General features: G+C 39.8%; 1 protein-coding gene across 4 annotated transcripts; it reads left to right on the top strand.

The window, feature by feature from the left end:
- Positions 1-5,219: 5,219 nt before the first annotated feature.
- On the top strand, positions 5,220-13,744 carry wt1b (WT1 transcription factor b). Of its 4 annotated transcripts, none has more exons than XM_007549825.2 (9): positions 5,220-6,015; positions 7,541-7,663; positions 9,334-9,433; positions 10,551-10,631; positions 11,193-11,295; positions 11,393-11,540; positions 11,641-11,730; positions 12,787-12,870; positions 13,026-13,744. In XM_007549825.2, exons 1-9 carry the CDS (start codon positions 5,607-5,609, stop codon positions 13,145-13,147), a joined length of 1,260 nt encoding a protein of 419 aa, XP_007549887.1. In that variant the 5' UTR covers positions 5,220-5,606; the 3' UTR covers positions 13,148-13,744. The 4 variants fall into 4 exon arrangements, with proteins under 4 accessions (XP_007549887.1, XP_007549886.1, XP_007549885.1 ...); XM_007549824.2 differs by having other exon boundaries at positions 11,190-11,295; XM_007549823.2 differs by having other exon boundaries at positions 5,221-6,015; positions 12,787-12,879.
- The last annotated feature ends 1,252 nt before the right edge of the window (positions 13,745-14,996 follow it).

The following is a 14,996-nucleotide window of genomic DNA, read 5'->3' as shown; positions in this document are numbered from 1 at the left end:
AGAAACTTAATGGAGAAATTGCAAGACGAGCAGGACAAGGAGCACAACAAAAACAATGAGAAACCAACAAAGAACTATGAAAATCAGTGAGCTAGTAAAAAGAGATAAGAGTGAAAATTGATTCTGGATTCAGGTGAGCTACTCAGGGAAATGTGGAACAGCTGAGGCAAAGAACAAACAGGGATGGACACAAATAGACACATATGGAGTGGAACTACAGAACAAAATGAAATTAGGGGAAAAACTAACACTCACATAAGAGCATATAGTCAAAATACAAGGACAAAAAGGAAAACCCAAACACCTGAGACTTTTTTGAGTTTGCCCTCACAGATATTTTCAGTTAACAAAAAATAAAATAAAATAGATCACCACAGAAACTACAAAGTCAACCTGGCTCAATGTGGAAAATCCCCCCTTTGGTAAATGATGAAAAATGTATGACTAACTACTCTTCTTCTTGTACAGTTTCACAACCATGTCCCAATTACTTTTACCAGTAAAACAAATTAATTATTTAAATAGAGCACATCTGACAACATGAAGTGGACTGAACGAGCTCAAAAAGCAACACCTTATGCCCTGCTTGACTTTGGGATACAGCTGCAATGACAGCAACTGTAAACAAAAAGAGAAAACATGGAGCAGTGGTCAATCTTCCCCGGACTGGCCAACCAATCATAATTATTTCAAAAGTGAACTTGACACAAGAACCCAGAACAACATCTCAAGCATAGCAGACCTCAATGATCTCTGTTAAAGTTTGTGTACGTGATCCAATGTTAAGAAAAGCAATGAGTAAATATGGCATCCATAGGTCCGGACTGATTGGACCACAAATTCTGCTCTCTGTCAACAAAAATCTTAAAGGTAGCTTTCATCTCAGGAGTGGAAAAGCCAGTTATTATGATTAGAGGGGGATTTATTTATTTATTTAGACGAGGTTAGGGTATAGTGTGGATCGTATTTTGTCAGTAAATGAAATGCGCTTATAGCCGAAGGAAAACAGAAAAGTTCTTCCCAACGTGTCTGTTCAGTCTTATCCATTTCACAGAGATTAAGGCAGATAGAAGGAAATGATGAAACATTTCAACACCATGTTTTTGGGTTTGTTATCAACTTGTTTCCATGCCCACAAAGAGAAGTGAAGGTCTGAGCTTTTATTTATGCTACTCTCAGCACATTCAAATACCACCTGTTGCTCTATTGTAGCACTCTCCTGCACTACAAGTTGTTAGTTGTATTATGTTTTTTGTTTTTTTAAATTGTAAGTTAATCCCGCTTTTTTTTTATTCAGTAAACGGTAAAAAAAAGAAGAAGAAAAGAAGCAGTAAACAGCCTCTCTTCAAATGCAGTAGCATGGATACAGATGTTTATTGAAATGGAAAAAAAAAAGTAATTCCCCTCTTTTGCCTCTTCCCGATCCCATTTCTATATAGTTTATTATGCTTCTTCTTGGCGGAGCCATAACCTTCTCAGATTTCTTCTTACTCATTGTGCTGAAAGGCTTGTCTATTTCTTGTTAAGGGTCGGAGGCGGCGTTGACCGTTTCCCTTTTTCCTGCACTGAGATGTTGTTTTAAACCCTGAGTTAACCAGAGATTGATCTGAAGAATGGATGTATTTGGGGACTGCCATTCGTCATATGGCCTGAAAGGGTCGTTTTCTCCCCCGGCCCTGTCACCTTTGATGAATCCTCGCTAAAGACTCCTCTGCTTAAGGCACGGCCTGCCTGCATTTGCGTTGGCTGAGGCCTCTCGCATTTTGTCTCTCCCTCCGAGTTTTGGCAACACACTTTGAACTGTGCCACAACCTTTAGTCCATACACTACATTACTTTACTTTGTGTTTGTTTGTGATGAGTGGACCACAGAGGGCTTTTTTTTATAATTGTTCTGGGAGAAATTAATTTTCTTTGTAGCTATTTCCAAACCCGCTACGTGAAAACGTTCTCCTTGGGGATGACAGTTTTGCCTTTTGCACTTGTTTATTTCTGGAAAGAAGAACAAAAAAAAAGTCAGGGATCACTTATTTTTCCATGTGGTCACAAAACCACACAGAAGGAGAATTTTTAAGCTCAAGCTAAACTAATACAGTTTTACAAAAATAAGAAATACTAAAACATTAAAATGGTGAGACAAAAAAAAAGTTTAATAAATTTACAAATATGGCAGATTTGGCATTGGCTATACGCAAAAAAATATTGAAGGTTTCACGCTTAAAATTTTGCAATCATGACTAAAAACTGTCTGTGAGGCCAAGTCAGCAGTTTGTCTGCTGATTTCATCACTTTAAAAGTGACTTCTCTTCCCAGCCCCTCTGTTTTCCCCTCTTCCCTCACACAGCAGTTGTTTTAAAGTTGATGCCGGGTCAGTAATGTTCACTGGAACCCTAAGCCATGTTCCAGATGGTGATGACAGACACTGGTTAATACTGTTCACCTCTTTAGCACCAAACTCTAGAGTCTCCTGCCTCAAATCTGATGGGCTTTTTAGTAGTTTGAACTCAGTCGAGCATGAAATGAATTAAATGTCCATTTTTATTAAGTTTAAACAAAATCTTGTGTGATTTGGAAGAAAAAGCTTGAACAATGAACTTCGAAAACACATCATTTTTATGAAGTTCTTAACACCTTTTATTTATTTCAGATTGTATGATGTGTTAAAATGGGATGAAATTGACTTTCTGATGCTAGAACAAATGTCATGCTTTACGCTTTAGGCTCAGAATATCTTGGGTAAATTTATAAGTGCTTCTCAAAATACCTTAAATTGTGATGAAGAACACGCCTGAAAGAGGAAACATTTTATGAAACACCTGAATAGTCTTATCATCGTCACTTAAAAAAACAAAAATCATTGCATGTCTGAAAAACTCCACTTTTATTTATTTTTTTCCCTTTTTGATTTTTTTCCCTTACTCAGTTCAGTGCTACTAACTAACTTTTTTTTTTTTTTCTGTTTTCCTGTATCGGATCGGTATTGGCCGGTATTAAAAGTCAGATATGTGAATCAGTATTGGAAGTGAAAAAGTGGATCAGTACATTCCTACTTTTAAACAACTTTCCTAACTCTCAAAATGCCTTAATACTGTTTTGAACTAAGATATTAAAAAAACGTTCTGTCTTTATAAAGGTCATTTTGAATTAAACCACAGAGGTTTTATGAAGCACTACTATTTCATGTGGAGGTCCGTCTTTTCAAGTTTTTAACGTTTAATGTCCACAGTTTCCTATGAAACTTTCATAACTTCACAATATAACATAGATTAAAATGGTCACATTGGTCCCAACCTTCAACAGTGAGGGAAAAGTGGCACTAAAGCAACAATGTAATATTTAACAGATTGCTTTAACTACTTTTACAATGTAGAACATATTCAGCAACAAGTTATTTGACTCAGAATAAATGCAATATGTCAGTTTATAACATGCTAAAGAGGAGACTGGATCCAGCCTTAATCTTGCATTCATAAGCAACCATGCAAAAGTGGCGAAAACTTGATTTATTTTCAGAAAGGTTGCAAAACGGTTTCCCTCCAGAGGCACAAACAATGGAAATTAATAAATTAGCTTTGAATCAAGGCTCTGTGGGAATAACTACAAATGTTTACCTTGGTGTGTGTGCAGCTGTTGCGTTTGCCAACTTTTCCCGCGAGAACTGAAATTCTCTAATGTTGCCCAAGACAAGAGAGAGGAGTCTGAGAAAACACAAGCTCAGTTCTGATGCATTCAAATGCAGATGAGATGTAAAAATAATTACATTTTATCTGTGTCAGTTTAAACTATTGATTGAGGTTCTATAATCATTAAAAAAAGTGGGTGGACAGAGTCACTGCCAGCGTTTTAAAAGCAGTGACTATAAAAGAAACGTCTCCTATTGCCACTTATCCTTGCCCTGTGATGTCCAGGACGTACCCGACGACGGATAGGTTTCTATTTTAGAAATGCCAGTTTTTTGGTGATTTTCTTACATCAAATTCATGTAAGCGTTATCATTTAGAAGCAATATCTGCAAAGGTTGCTGAATTTTGGCCCATTTTCTCCAGGCAGAACTGATATTCTTTGTTTCATTAGGTCACATGACATGTCGCTATATTTTTTTGTTTGTTTGTTTGTTTTGCTAACTTTGCAATGGATAGAAGTTGAAAATCCTATTCCAGTAAGTTTCTAAACATCACCAAAAAAAAAAAAGAGTAATCATTGAATCATGTTTCAATGTGCCTGCAAAAATAATTTTAAAAGTATTGTTATTGTGGGAATATAAGAAAGGGTAACCACTTTGTTACAATTAATGTCGCAAACGTTCTTGCTTTTCATTAAATAAATAAACAGCAAAAACATTGATTTGTAACGCTTTTTGATTGTTCTCGGCTTTGAGGGGAAGGAGGAGCCCGTGTGTTGATTTGAAAAATATCACAATGTTAAAAGATCCGCAGCAGCTGGCTACTTTTTGCAGGCCTATTGAAGCTCCTGCATTCCTGCAAACAGCTCCACTTTGAGTAAAGTTAGAGTCGAAGCTGGAACCTCTGTGTCTGACACACACCCACACTGAACTCCCTCTCTCCTCCACTAATAAATAATTATCCTTTTGTGTGATGTGGCTTTGCTCCAAGGCCGTGCACTTTATGCGAAATGCTTTTAGCAAAGGAGTCCAAAAGGAGAAAATTCACACAAAACCACTTTGACTTTTAGAGTTTATATTACACTTTTAGATGATACAATAAACACTGCTTTTTTTTTTCCACGTTGTTGCATCAGCAAGCAAAAACTCACCTCGACAAAACAGATCTTTTCTGTATCTTTTGTCTGATTAATATGTTTTATTTTTATCCAGTTTTCTTCATGCTGTTTTCCTACGGTGCTTAATTATTGTACATGAACATGAACTTGAACATGACGTCTGATGATATACTCAAAAACTTCCAGACAACAACTCGTAAGTTTTTTTCAGGGACATAATTTGAATTCAAACATTTTCATTTTATGTTAAAGTTTTACAGCTAAAGACAACCGATTGCACGCGATCACAAACAGAAACACTAAACATCTAATTAACTCACTCAAACCCTCAACGCCTCAGCTTGGACAAAGAGCAGGAGAGCAACACCCTCTAAAGCAAGGGTGACATTTGTCAGAATCTACTAAGTTTGTTGCAGCCTGTAGCTGGTGGGCCAGAGCAGAGGAGTCATCTGGCTCCTCCCTCAGTTCAGAGTTATGCAGTATTTCAGGCTTCAGGAGAAAAAGGAAAGCCAGACAATGTAGAGACACAGCATCCAGACACCGTTAACTCAGGAGTCTTAATGCTTAATCCTAATTCTTTTGCAGGTTACCTGAGAAGCTTCAAAGTTTGTCATCCAGGTTTTTAATTTTCAATTAAGTGTTTTTTTTTTCCCTTCATCATAAGAGGCTGAAAAAATGACTTTGGAAGCGCACTGTGAGAACTTATGTTTGTTTCTGAAGAAGATTTGGCTCCAAACGTTTTGGTTTTTCACCTACTCTTACTGATAACCTCTTAGGATCACCTGAGTCTTTTTTTTTATTTATTTATTCCTTTTTGCTGGAGTATCATCCATTTTCTGTTTGGACTGCTTTGAACTGCATTCAGCGATGCTGACTGAACTGAACTTCGGAGGCATGTCTGTGGGGTCAGATGTCTGCGATCTGACCCTCTTGCCACCAGCACCCCCTGTGCCATCCCTACCAGGAGCTGGAGGGATACCTGTCGGAGGCGGCCAATGGACCCAGCTGCTTGACCTTCACCCTGGCCCTCCCTACAGCTCCCTGAACTCCCACCACTCCCTGATAAAGCAGGAGCCCAACTGGGGGGCCGCTGACCTAAACGAGGACCCGCACTGCGGGCACGGGGCCTTTACCGTTCACTTCTCCGGCCAGTTCACAGGCTCAGGCCCTTGTCGGGTCGGCACCTTTGGGGAGACGCCCGCGAGTCAAAGGATGTTTCCCACTGGGGCCTACCTGCCTGGCTGCGTGGACAGCCCACCTCCAACCAGGAATCAGGGTGAGGAACCCACCGTCACAAATCTATCTTTAACAGAATCAGTTAAAGACAAACATGTCGTTTTTTTTTTATTATTTCTGACTAAAGCAGCGTAGAGATTTGTCATTCACCTTCATGTTTAAATGTTTTAGAGCAACGTCTCAACAGGATCAATGCGAACCGTAACAGCTGTGACCTGATCTGTAGTAGATTTCTCAGTTCTGGACTCAGTCAACACTTGCGGGAAAAATGTCTTAAACAGGATATTATGACTCAAGTATCAGCTGAGGACAGAGTTCTTTTTTTGTGAAGTGACCCAAAAGTAACCAGTTGAAAGCATGGCTGAAAATACAGGACGATCTCTGCCAAGTCCAGGATTCTAACACACAAACTAAGCTTTGAAATACTTTAACTTTAACTTGAACTATACAAAGCCTTACAGCACATATTTCACTCTGGCTATTTATTTTGAAGCAAAACAAACAAACAAAAAAACACCGGCTTAGCAGCGTGGAAACATTTTAAATTAGGTGTCAAATTTTACTGCGTGTGAGAAAAATAACTCTCGATTTGTACTGGCTCATTTAGCGACAGGATATCTACTTAGGTCAAAAATTTAAAAGTCAAACGGAAAGACGTGCCATCACATCTTTTGACACACATGGTCTAAATAAGACTTCATTAATCATTAAATGAAATCTGGAGGGGAAAAAACAAAACAAAAACATATCTAGTTCACAAACTCCAACTCATATGCTTGTTTTGGAAACCTCTTAAAATCTCATATTCTTAATTTGCTATCAGAATTCGCATCTTTAAATGAAGGTAGGCTGTTTCTGCCGATGCAGTTTACAGTGGAAAGTGGTTTCTGATGCAGCAATAAAACAGAAAACAATTTTCAAGATGCTTAAAGGATTTGAGACTTAATGAGTCATTTTTCTAAGAAAGTATTTAACTTCCAGCTTGGACCTAACTCAGGATGTACCTCATTGGTGTGTGTAACAGTGTGAGATTGTGTGTGTGTGAGTGTGTGTCAAATAAACATTTTAAGAATTTATACAACAAAATTAAGCCTCCACTTAAAGTTGACATTATGTTTTAAAAGTGCTCTGCATTAAATGTGAAGCTACTGTTGTTGAAGACATGAGTTGGGATTGATGTTGTTCATTTCTTCTACTAAGCGCATCCAACAGTAGCTCATTCTCAGACTGTCTCTTGTGTTTTTGCCAGATTTCTTTTTCCACCTGCCATAAATTTTGCAACCACAAGGCCAGAGATAGATGAGGGGAAAACGAATATGTTTCTGAGGAAAGAGGATTTAGTTGTGTGATGAATGTCTCTCCGCGGTAACCCTGCCAGGGCCCAAGAGCTACTACCAGCAGAGTACAGATAACCGACCTAACAACTTTGCAACCTTTAAGACATCACAAGTCGTTTGTCAGATTGTGACCTTTAATGGCTCGAGCAGGAAAAATAACATCTTTTTCTTTTTTTCTGTTTCCATCGCCATCTTCATTTGTTTTTTTCTTTTTTTTTTCCCTCTCAGGTTATGGAGCAGTCGGTTTAGACAGCAACCCCAGTTACGGTCACACACCCTCCCATCACACTCCCCAGCTCTCCAGCCTGTCCTTCAAACACGAGGACACGCTGTCACCGCCGAACAGCATAGGTAAATGTCTGCGCCGGGACGCGTCTCCACCAGACTGGAAAACTGTCGCGTCTCATCATCAAGGTTATATAAGAAGCAACCCATCATTTCTCAGATCACAAACACCACCGCTAATATCCACTTTCATTCAAGTGTCTCCGTTTCTGGCACGCGTAAACACAGTTTCCCTTAATGACTTTGGAAATCATAACTTAAAGGGAATAGTTTTCTGAGACTCTGTTGGAATGTCAGAAACTGTCTGGGGAGCAGTATACTATACGAACCTGAAAACTACCACAGTTTCTCGTCAAACGTCTTGAAATGAGGAGACGTGCAAGCCATTTAAATTAACTATTATTTGTTTTACAAATATATTATGAAAGTGCACGCAGATACAATAATATTTCTGAGCTCTCCAAGGAAGAATGATGTTCGTCTGGTTTTTGTTGGATCTTACAGTGTTTTATGATACGCAAATTATACAATGCACATTCTCAATACTCAAGCTTTAACTTCGACCTTTTCTACCAGAAATACCCCAATAAACTAACTTTTGTGACACGAAAGTTAGTTTTCTGTGGTGCAAAGCCAACAAAGCAAAGGTTAGCTTTGTGCTACCAAACTAACTTTTGTAGCACAAAAGTTAGTTTTTGTTCTGTTGTCTGTTTGTTCTCATCTTTGCTGTATTGAGAAGTGGATACATTATAAGTTATCAACAGTTTCTTGTGCATAAACATGTGAACTAACATGTCTGCAGCTGTCGCGTAAACAGATGCCATTATTATTATTATTATTTTTATGCTTGATTATAAGTAACAAAAAGGTAATACTATCCAGAAATTAGCAAAGTATTAATCTAATATAATGTATTCAGACTGTATTTAGGTTTTCATCACTGTATTGCCAACATGCTTATGAAAAGTACACAACATTGTTACTACTTTACTTTATTTTTTTATGAAAAAGCAAACTCATTTCCAGGATCCCCTGCTTTTCTTTTCTATATCTTAAACAGGAAAATGTGTGGGTTTAACTTCCTCCTCTTTTTAATAGACCTGAAACGTACAATAACACTGTTATTAACATCATTGTAATGGTTGTAATTGTTTATGTTGTTTTGTGATGGAGAATTTTTAAAGATCACTACTAAACATGTAATCTATTGTAAAAGTTCAGCTGAGAACTGACATTTAAACTTGCGTCACACCATTAGTGATTAGTTTGGGCATAGGAGGGGCAGACGTTTGGTCTCAGCATAATGTTTCTACTGCCTACCTCACGTGAATAGTAAATAATTTTACTTTTTTTTTTATTACTTGCTTTCAGTGCATGCACACTATTCAAACCAGGCGTGCATCAAAAGCGAGATACACACTTCAAAGACATGGAAGGATTTGCAACACACATGGCAAAATATTTAACAGTCGGACAGCAGCTTTATATTTTTGAGTGTATTTGGAACCAAATATATTACTGATTCCAAGTTATCCCAAAAATTATTATTATTATTTTTTTATTTTAAGGGCAAGAAGTCCTCTTCCTTATTCACAAAGACGTTCGAAACACCCTGCACAATAGAAAAAGCAGGGTGAAGGGCCAAGAAAGGCAGACAGGGATTTCTTCCTGTCTTATTTAAAGGTCACGCAATGCTGATCCATTTTAAATGAACGTTTTCCATCTCATTGTTTCAGTTGATCAGCAGTACTCCACACCAAATCCCATGTTTGGCTGCCACAGTCCTCCAGAATCCTGCCCAAGCAATCAAGCTCTGCTGCTGAGAAACTACAACAGGTACAACTATCCCCTCTTCGCGCGTTTATTGCTCCTGCTTTTCACTCTGTCTGTCTTCAATCACCCTTGAACGAAATTTTCCCTCTTAACGCCAACGTTTTTGGACTCCTCGCTCATCTGTCAACGTCAGATTGTTTCCACTTGCTTGACGATTTCTTGGTAATTTTTGGAAGTGTGAACCGTCTCTGATCCCATGCAGGAGCTCTGCATTGGCTTCTGCGTTGTCTGTATCATGAATCCTCGTTTGTTCTGAGGTTAAGTGCTGCCTACTGGTGCTCAGCAGGCCAAAACAAACACACAGTGACCTGCCGCTGATACGTCCGAGTCCTCGCTGAGGGAAAAAAAAAAAAAACGAGGAAGAAAGTACAACAGACAAGTTCAGTGAACGTGTGAGACTTGGTTGTTTCAGACACTAAATGTGTCTTCAACTTGTGTTCGTTTTGATGTAAAGCATCTCAAGCAGTAAATTAGGAGGACATTCTTTAGATGCCGACTGGAGATGTTGTTGGAGAAAAGAAACATGTGCAACCCAAATATTGGGACAGCAGCAGATAAGCGGGAGGAAGAGTGTGCTGCTGTTAGAGCTCATGGCAGGAACTGGAAACCCTCAAGCGAGCACGCCGGCACGCATGTGCGTGCACACGCTCACACACACGGCAAGTACACGTCAGACGTCAATGAGTCTTCCCATAGTTTACCATAGCTCAGGACTGATTAGCGAGCCATCGCGATCCTTCCCTCAAGGACTTCTCAAGGAATGCCGTCCAGAATTCCCCCGAAACCGTTTCCCGCCACTAATGATGCTGAGGACAGAGTGATGTCATGCTCTGGTCCAGGGTGTACTAGGCACGAAGGCGTTCACTCCCACAGAGAGTGCAATCGCTTCTTTAAAAGTGTGCATGCCTGTGTGTGTGTGTGTGTGTCTGTGTGTCTGTGTTGGCAGTGGGTTCTGCCGAGGTAAAAACAGCCTCAATGTGTTTTATAATGAGAGCACTATAGTTTGGTGGGTGGGTGGAAAGAGTTAATGAGCAAACTATCAGGGGTTCCTTTAAAAACACAATGTCTTCATCTAATCACCTTCATGTCGTCTCATGATACTATTTTCTTTTGATGTCAGTGATAATCTGTACCAAATGGCATCTCAGCTGGAATGCGTCACATGGAACCAAATGAACACCCTGACATCAACAATGAAGAGGTGAGACCGCTTTTTGTTTTTTAACTATATATTTTTTAAAATGGCATCTTCATTAGTCCTTGGGCCGGGTTCGGTGGAGCTCTACAAAGGAGGAGGAAGAGGATTTTAGCTGCGCGGCTGTTGCCAGTAGTACAAACAGGGCACAGAGAAGAGTTTACATATATATACTTAGTGTCTTTATCTGTATATTTTGTATTTGATGAGTTTCACCTTTGAATGTTTCATGTATTATGAAGACTAAAGGATACATTTGTCTTTTTAGTCAAATGTATCTTTATGAACAAATGGCTATATGACGATCAAACACAATCATTTTCTGACTCAGATGTGGTTTAGTCAAGCGCAGCTCACATGACGTGACATAACACGTTTCTGTTTCACGTAACAGAAATCTATTTAAAAGCTGCCAGATAAGTTTGTTGCAGTTTATGTTACAGTTAAGAAGCTTTTTTTGTTTTGTTTAGTTTAGTTTTTTTTTTTTTTTTGCTTCGTTTTAGTTTGTTCTGAAACCTCACATCCACCTCACTTGCTTGCATTTTATTAATCTGCACTTGCCAGCAGTCATGCGATCAGTTATGACAGTGACCCTCCAGCTCCGGCCCCGCCCATGCTCGTCAGCGCCCAGTACCACATTCACACACACGGCGTTTTCAAGGGACTCCAGGTCAGTCAGATAACCGAAACGCATACGCATATACACCTGTACTAAATAAGCAAATTACTTAACAAGTACCTCTGTTGTGTTTTTCTGTCTTTCCAAGGATGTCAGACGGGTACCCGGCATTGCTCCTGCAGCGGCAAAGTCTGCAGAGGCCAACGAGAAGCGCCCTTTTGTGTGCACTCATCCCGGCTGCAACAAGAGATACTTCAAGCAGTCGCATCTGCAGATGCATGGCCGAAAACATTCAGGTGAGCGCTACAAAAATATATAAGTTGATTCTTGCACATCTGGGCCACCAAAAGGGATAAAGAAATGTTAATGTCAGTGGCATTGGGGGTTGTTTTACAGGAGAAAGGCCTTACCGGTGTGATTTCACGGATTGTGGCCGCAGGTTCTCTCGCTCAGATCAGCTGAAGAGACACCAACGCAGACACACAGGTACGTTCACTTAACCTGTTTTTCATATTGCCTCCAATCTGTATCATGACTGGAGGCAGAAACCTGTTAAAATAAGACGTTTCTACGTACACACACTTTGTGGCACTTTGTGGTAAATAAAACCCTACTGTTGCTAATTACTGTGAGATTTCTATCATGGATTACTGCTATTAATATTATAATAGTAATGTATTGTATAAGTTTGAGCACTATATCATTAAATATGAACAATACACAAGAAATAAATATAAATATATTTTTGTTTCTTTCTGACTTATATATGAGTGCGTTCACACTGCAGCCTGAAGTGACCCAATTCCGATTTTTTTGACGTAATGCGACCTGTATCCGATCTTTTCACGGCAGTGTGAACAGTACAGGTCGGATTCTTTTTCGAATGTGACCCATATCCGATACGTATCCGATTCAAATGCGACCTAACGTTCAGGCCGCATTCATCCGAACTGAACTTCACTGATTCTCAACAAATCTCACTATTATGCGTCCTGATACGCGCAAGTGGGAAGAAAAACAACAACCATGACGGACAATACGAGGATTGAGTTGTTAATATGCTGCTCCGGCTGGACAACAACTTCAAATATGTAAGCTAAGCTCCACCGTTAGGCTCCATGTTTACTTCCGCAAACACTGAGCACTTCTTCTTTTTATGGCAGTTGCCAGAACACTGAGAACGCTGACGCTATTGCGCCCTCTAGTGCGCATGCGGGACACTTTCAGGTCGCTTGCCCGTTCACATACAGATCACATTTACTGGCAGTGTGAACGGCCCCTGCAAAAAAATCGGAATTGCCAAAAAATCGGAATTGGGCTACTTCAGGCTGCAGTGTGAACGCACCCTATATGTAAACAACAGAAATCCCTTCAAGTCATAAAATACAAGGACATTGTTTTGCTTTGAAATCGTAACCATGCTGTTTGCACCGCAGCCAGTGTTCGACAGTGATTGCTCCATCTAATTGTGCATTCACACTCTGACTCCCCACCCTTCCTCTTGACATTTTTCCACTGTGACTGTGACCGTCACGTCTGCAGGAGTGAAGCCCTTTGAGTGTGAGACCTGTCAGAGAAAGTTCTCACGGTCAGATCACCTTAAGACACACACTCGGACTCATACAGGTAAAACAAGTGCGTATACCTTTTATTTTCTTCCTCTCAATTGTTCTGAATTCAACTCATGCACTTTACTGCACCGCCTGTTATTCTAAAGCACTGTCTTCTTCGGTTTTGTTTTGTTTTGTTTTGTTTTTCTTCGTTTGTCCACTTTTTGTCAGGTGAGAAGCCCTTTACTTGCCGCTGGCCCAACTGTCAGAAGAAGTTTGCTCGCTCTGACGAGCTGGTGCGCCACAACAGCATGCACCAGAGGAACCTGACCAAGCTGCAGCCTGCCATCTGAGCAGCGAGAGGCTGGGGAGTAACATGAAGAAGAAGAAGGTGACAATATGTTGTGCCAGCTCGCGGAGAAACATGCCCGGAGCCTGGTCAGCAGTTTAAGGTGGCCTGCCAGACGTGGTGAAGCGGTGAGTGCAGCTGACGGCGGCATCAGTCAGACATCTGATGCCAGAAGAACAGACTGGCTAAAATCATCAGGATACTCCTAATCCGCCGCTCGTTAAGGTTACATCGCATCAAATCTCAGACCTTGAGAGGAGAGAGTGCCACACAAATTCTGAGCCAAGGATATATACATTTTTTTTTTGCTGTTTATGGGTGATGATGAGGAAAACATTAATACACTATTCTATTGTCATGTACTTGCACTGTTTTGTTTTTTGTTTGATTTTTGTCCGACTTTGAAAATGTTACAGATTTTGCATTAAGATCACGAAAACGGACTCTTATTCCCACTTTTTTTGTCTACATTTTTATATGCCTTAAAGTTGGTATTACTCACCAAAGTGCTTTGTATATATCGTACGTGGTGCCTTTTTGTAACACTCCAGACATTCCTTAGGCACTATCTGTGCTGTTTCATAAAACTGATTTGACATCAGTGTTCAGTGTGAATGACTGTGTGAAAGACACCGAGTATTGAGTGTTGTCAGAATAAAAGAGGCCACCTATGAGCAGTGTTGGTGTGTGCCGGCGGTGAAAGACAGTAAAACGGTGCCCCTCTGTGACTCTGACAAGATGCAGGTCTGACCCTCTTAAATCTCTGACACACATCTTCATAACCAGTAACATCTGTGGCCCATTAAATCTCATTAGAGAACATGGAGGTATGGTTCAGGTCCACTAGACTGAAGCTACACCCCCAAACCCCATCTACACAGGATAAACATCATAATCAGGACAGGTCCATCCCAGTAAATTATATCATTGAACAGTCAATTTATTTCAGGAATTCAATTCAAAATCAAAAACTCATACATATTGATTACAAACATAGTATAGTAATGTTAGGTGCTTATTTCTTTCATTATTAAGACTTTGGCTTCCAGCTAATGAAACACTTTGTTATAGCAACATTTCAATATTATATGAAACCAAATAAAACACATACATAAAACAGAATGAGAGATTGTTGTTATAGAAAGTAACTGTTCAGAGAGTCCCCTATCCAAGTATATCAATGGAAAGTTAAGTGGAAGGAAAAAGTGCCCCAGAAAACAGCAACATTGAATTGAGAGTAAATCAAAGTTCATGGAAGGGCTGGCTATGGGGAAAATTCAGAAGATGTGGACAGCAGTTTGAGGTAAGGACATGGGCCACAACAGACACGTTCCTTGTACTGAACCTCTTCTAAACTCAAGTTACTTTGGCACAGAACAATTGCCTTCCATGCACTAAAGAGTACATAGATTCACTTGTTGGTACACTGCTGACGTTTCTATTATAAGAGGCTTGTAACTGGTCTTTTTAAATATAATTTTCTGATTTTGGGGTTTCATCAGCTGCAGGCTATAATGATCAAACTTACCAGGAATAAATACTTGAAATATATCACGACGTTTGTACAAAGTCAATAAACTTTCTGACAAAATAAATTTGTCAAAACTGTATTTTGTCAAGCTCATCTGAAGAACAAATAAGCTTGTCCTTCAAGCTGACCTGTCCACGATTTGATTTTTACCACATTGGAGCCACATGGTGGCAGTGTCAGCATGTTCAGTCCAAATGGGATTTACTTCCCTCCACCTCAGACTTCAGACTGCACATGTCCGCTCTGCTCTTGGCCTCCTACTTGGTTCTGAAAATGCACAACACTTTTGGTGATCTCAGTGAAAGGGAGAAACAAGGGGGCC

This window comes from Poecilia formosa, unplaced genomic scaffold (assembly GCF_000485575.1).
Source record: "Poecilia formosa unplaced genomic scaffold, Poecilia_formosa-5.1.2 Scaffold33, whole genome shotgun sequence".
Taxonomy (NCBI): Eukaryota; Metazoa; Chordata; class Actinopteri; order Cyprinodontiformes; family Poeciliidae; genus Poecilia; species Poecilia formosa.
Note: the sequence above shows the minus strand (reverse complement) of the source record. Positions and strands in the feature narration are given on the sequence as shown.

Bases quoted from the DNA above. Each gene is read 5' to 3' on its own strand.
- wt1b (XM_007549822.2), top strand. From the start codon at position 5,607: ATGCTGACTGAACTGAACTTCGGAGGCATGTCTGTGGGGTCAGATGTC. The intron at 6,016-7,540 runs GTGAGGAACCCA...TTTCCCTCTCAG, and splicing joins ACCTCCAACCAGGAATCAGG to GTTATGGAGCAGTCGGTTTA. The intron at 7,664-9,333 runs GTAAATGTCTGC...TCATTGTTTCAG, and splicing joins GTCACCGCCGAACAGCATAG to TTGATCAGCAGTACTCCACA.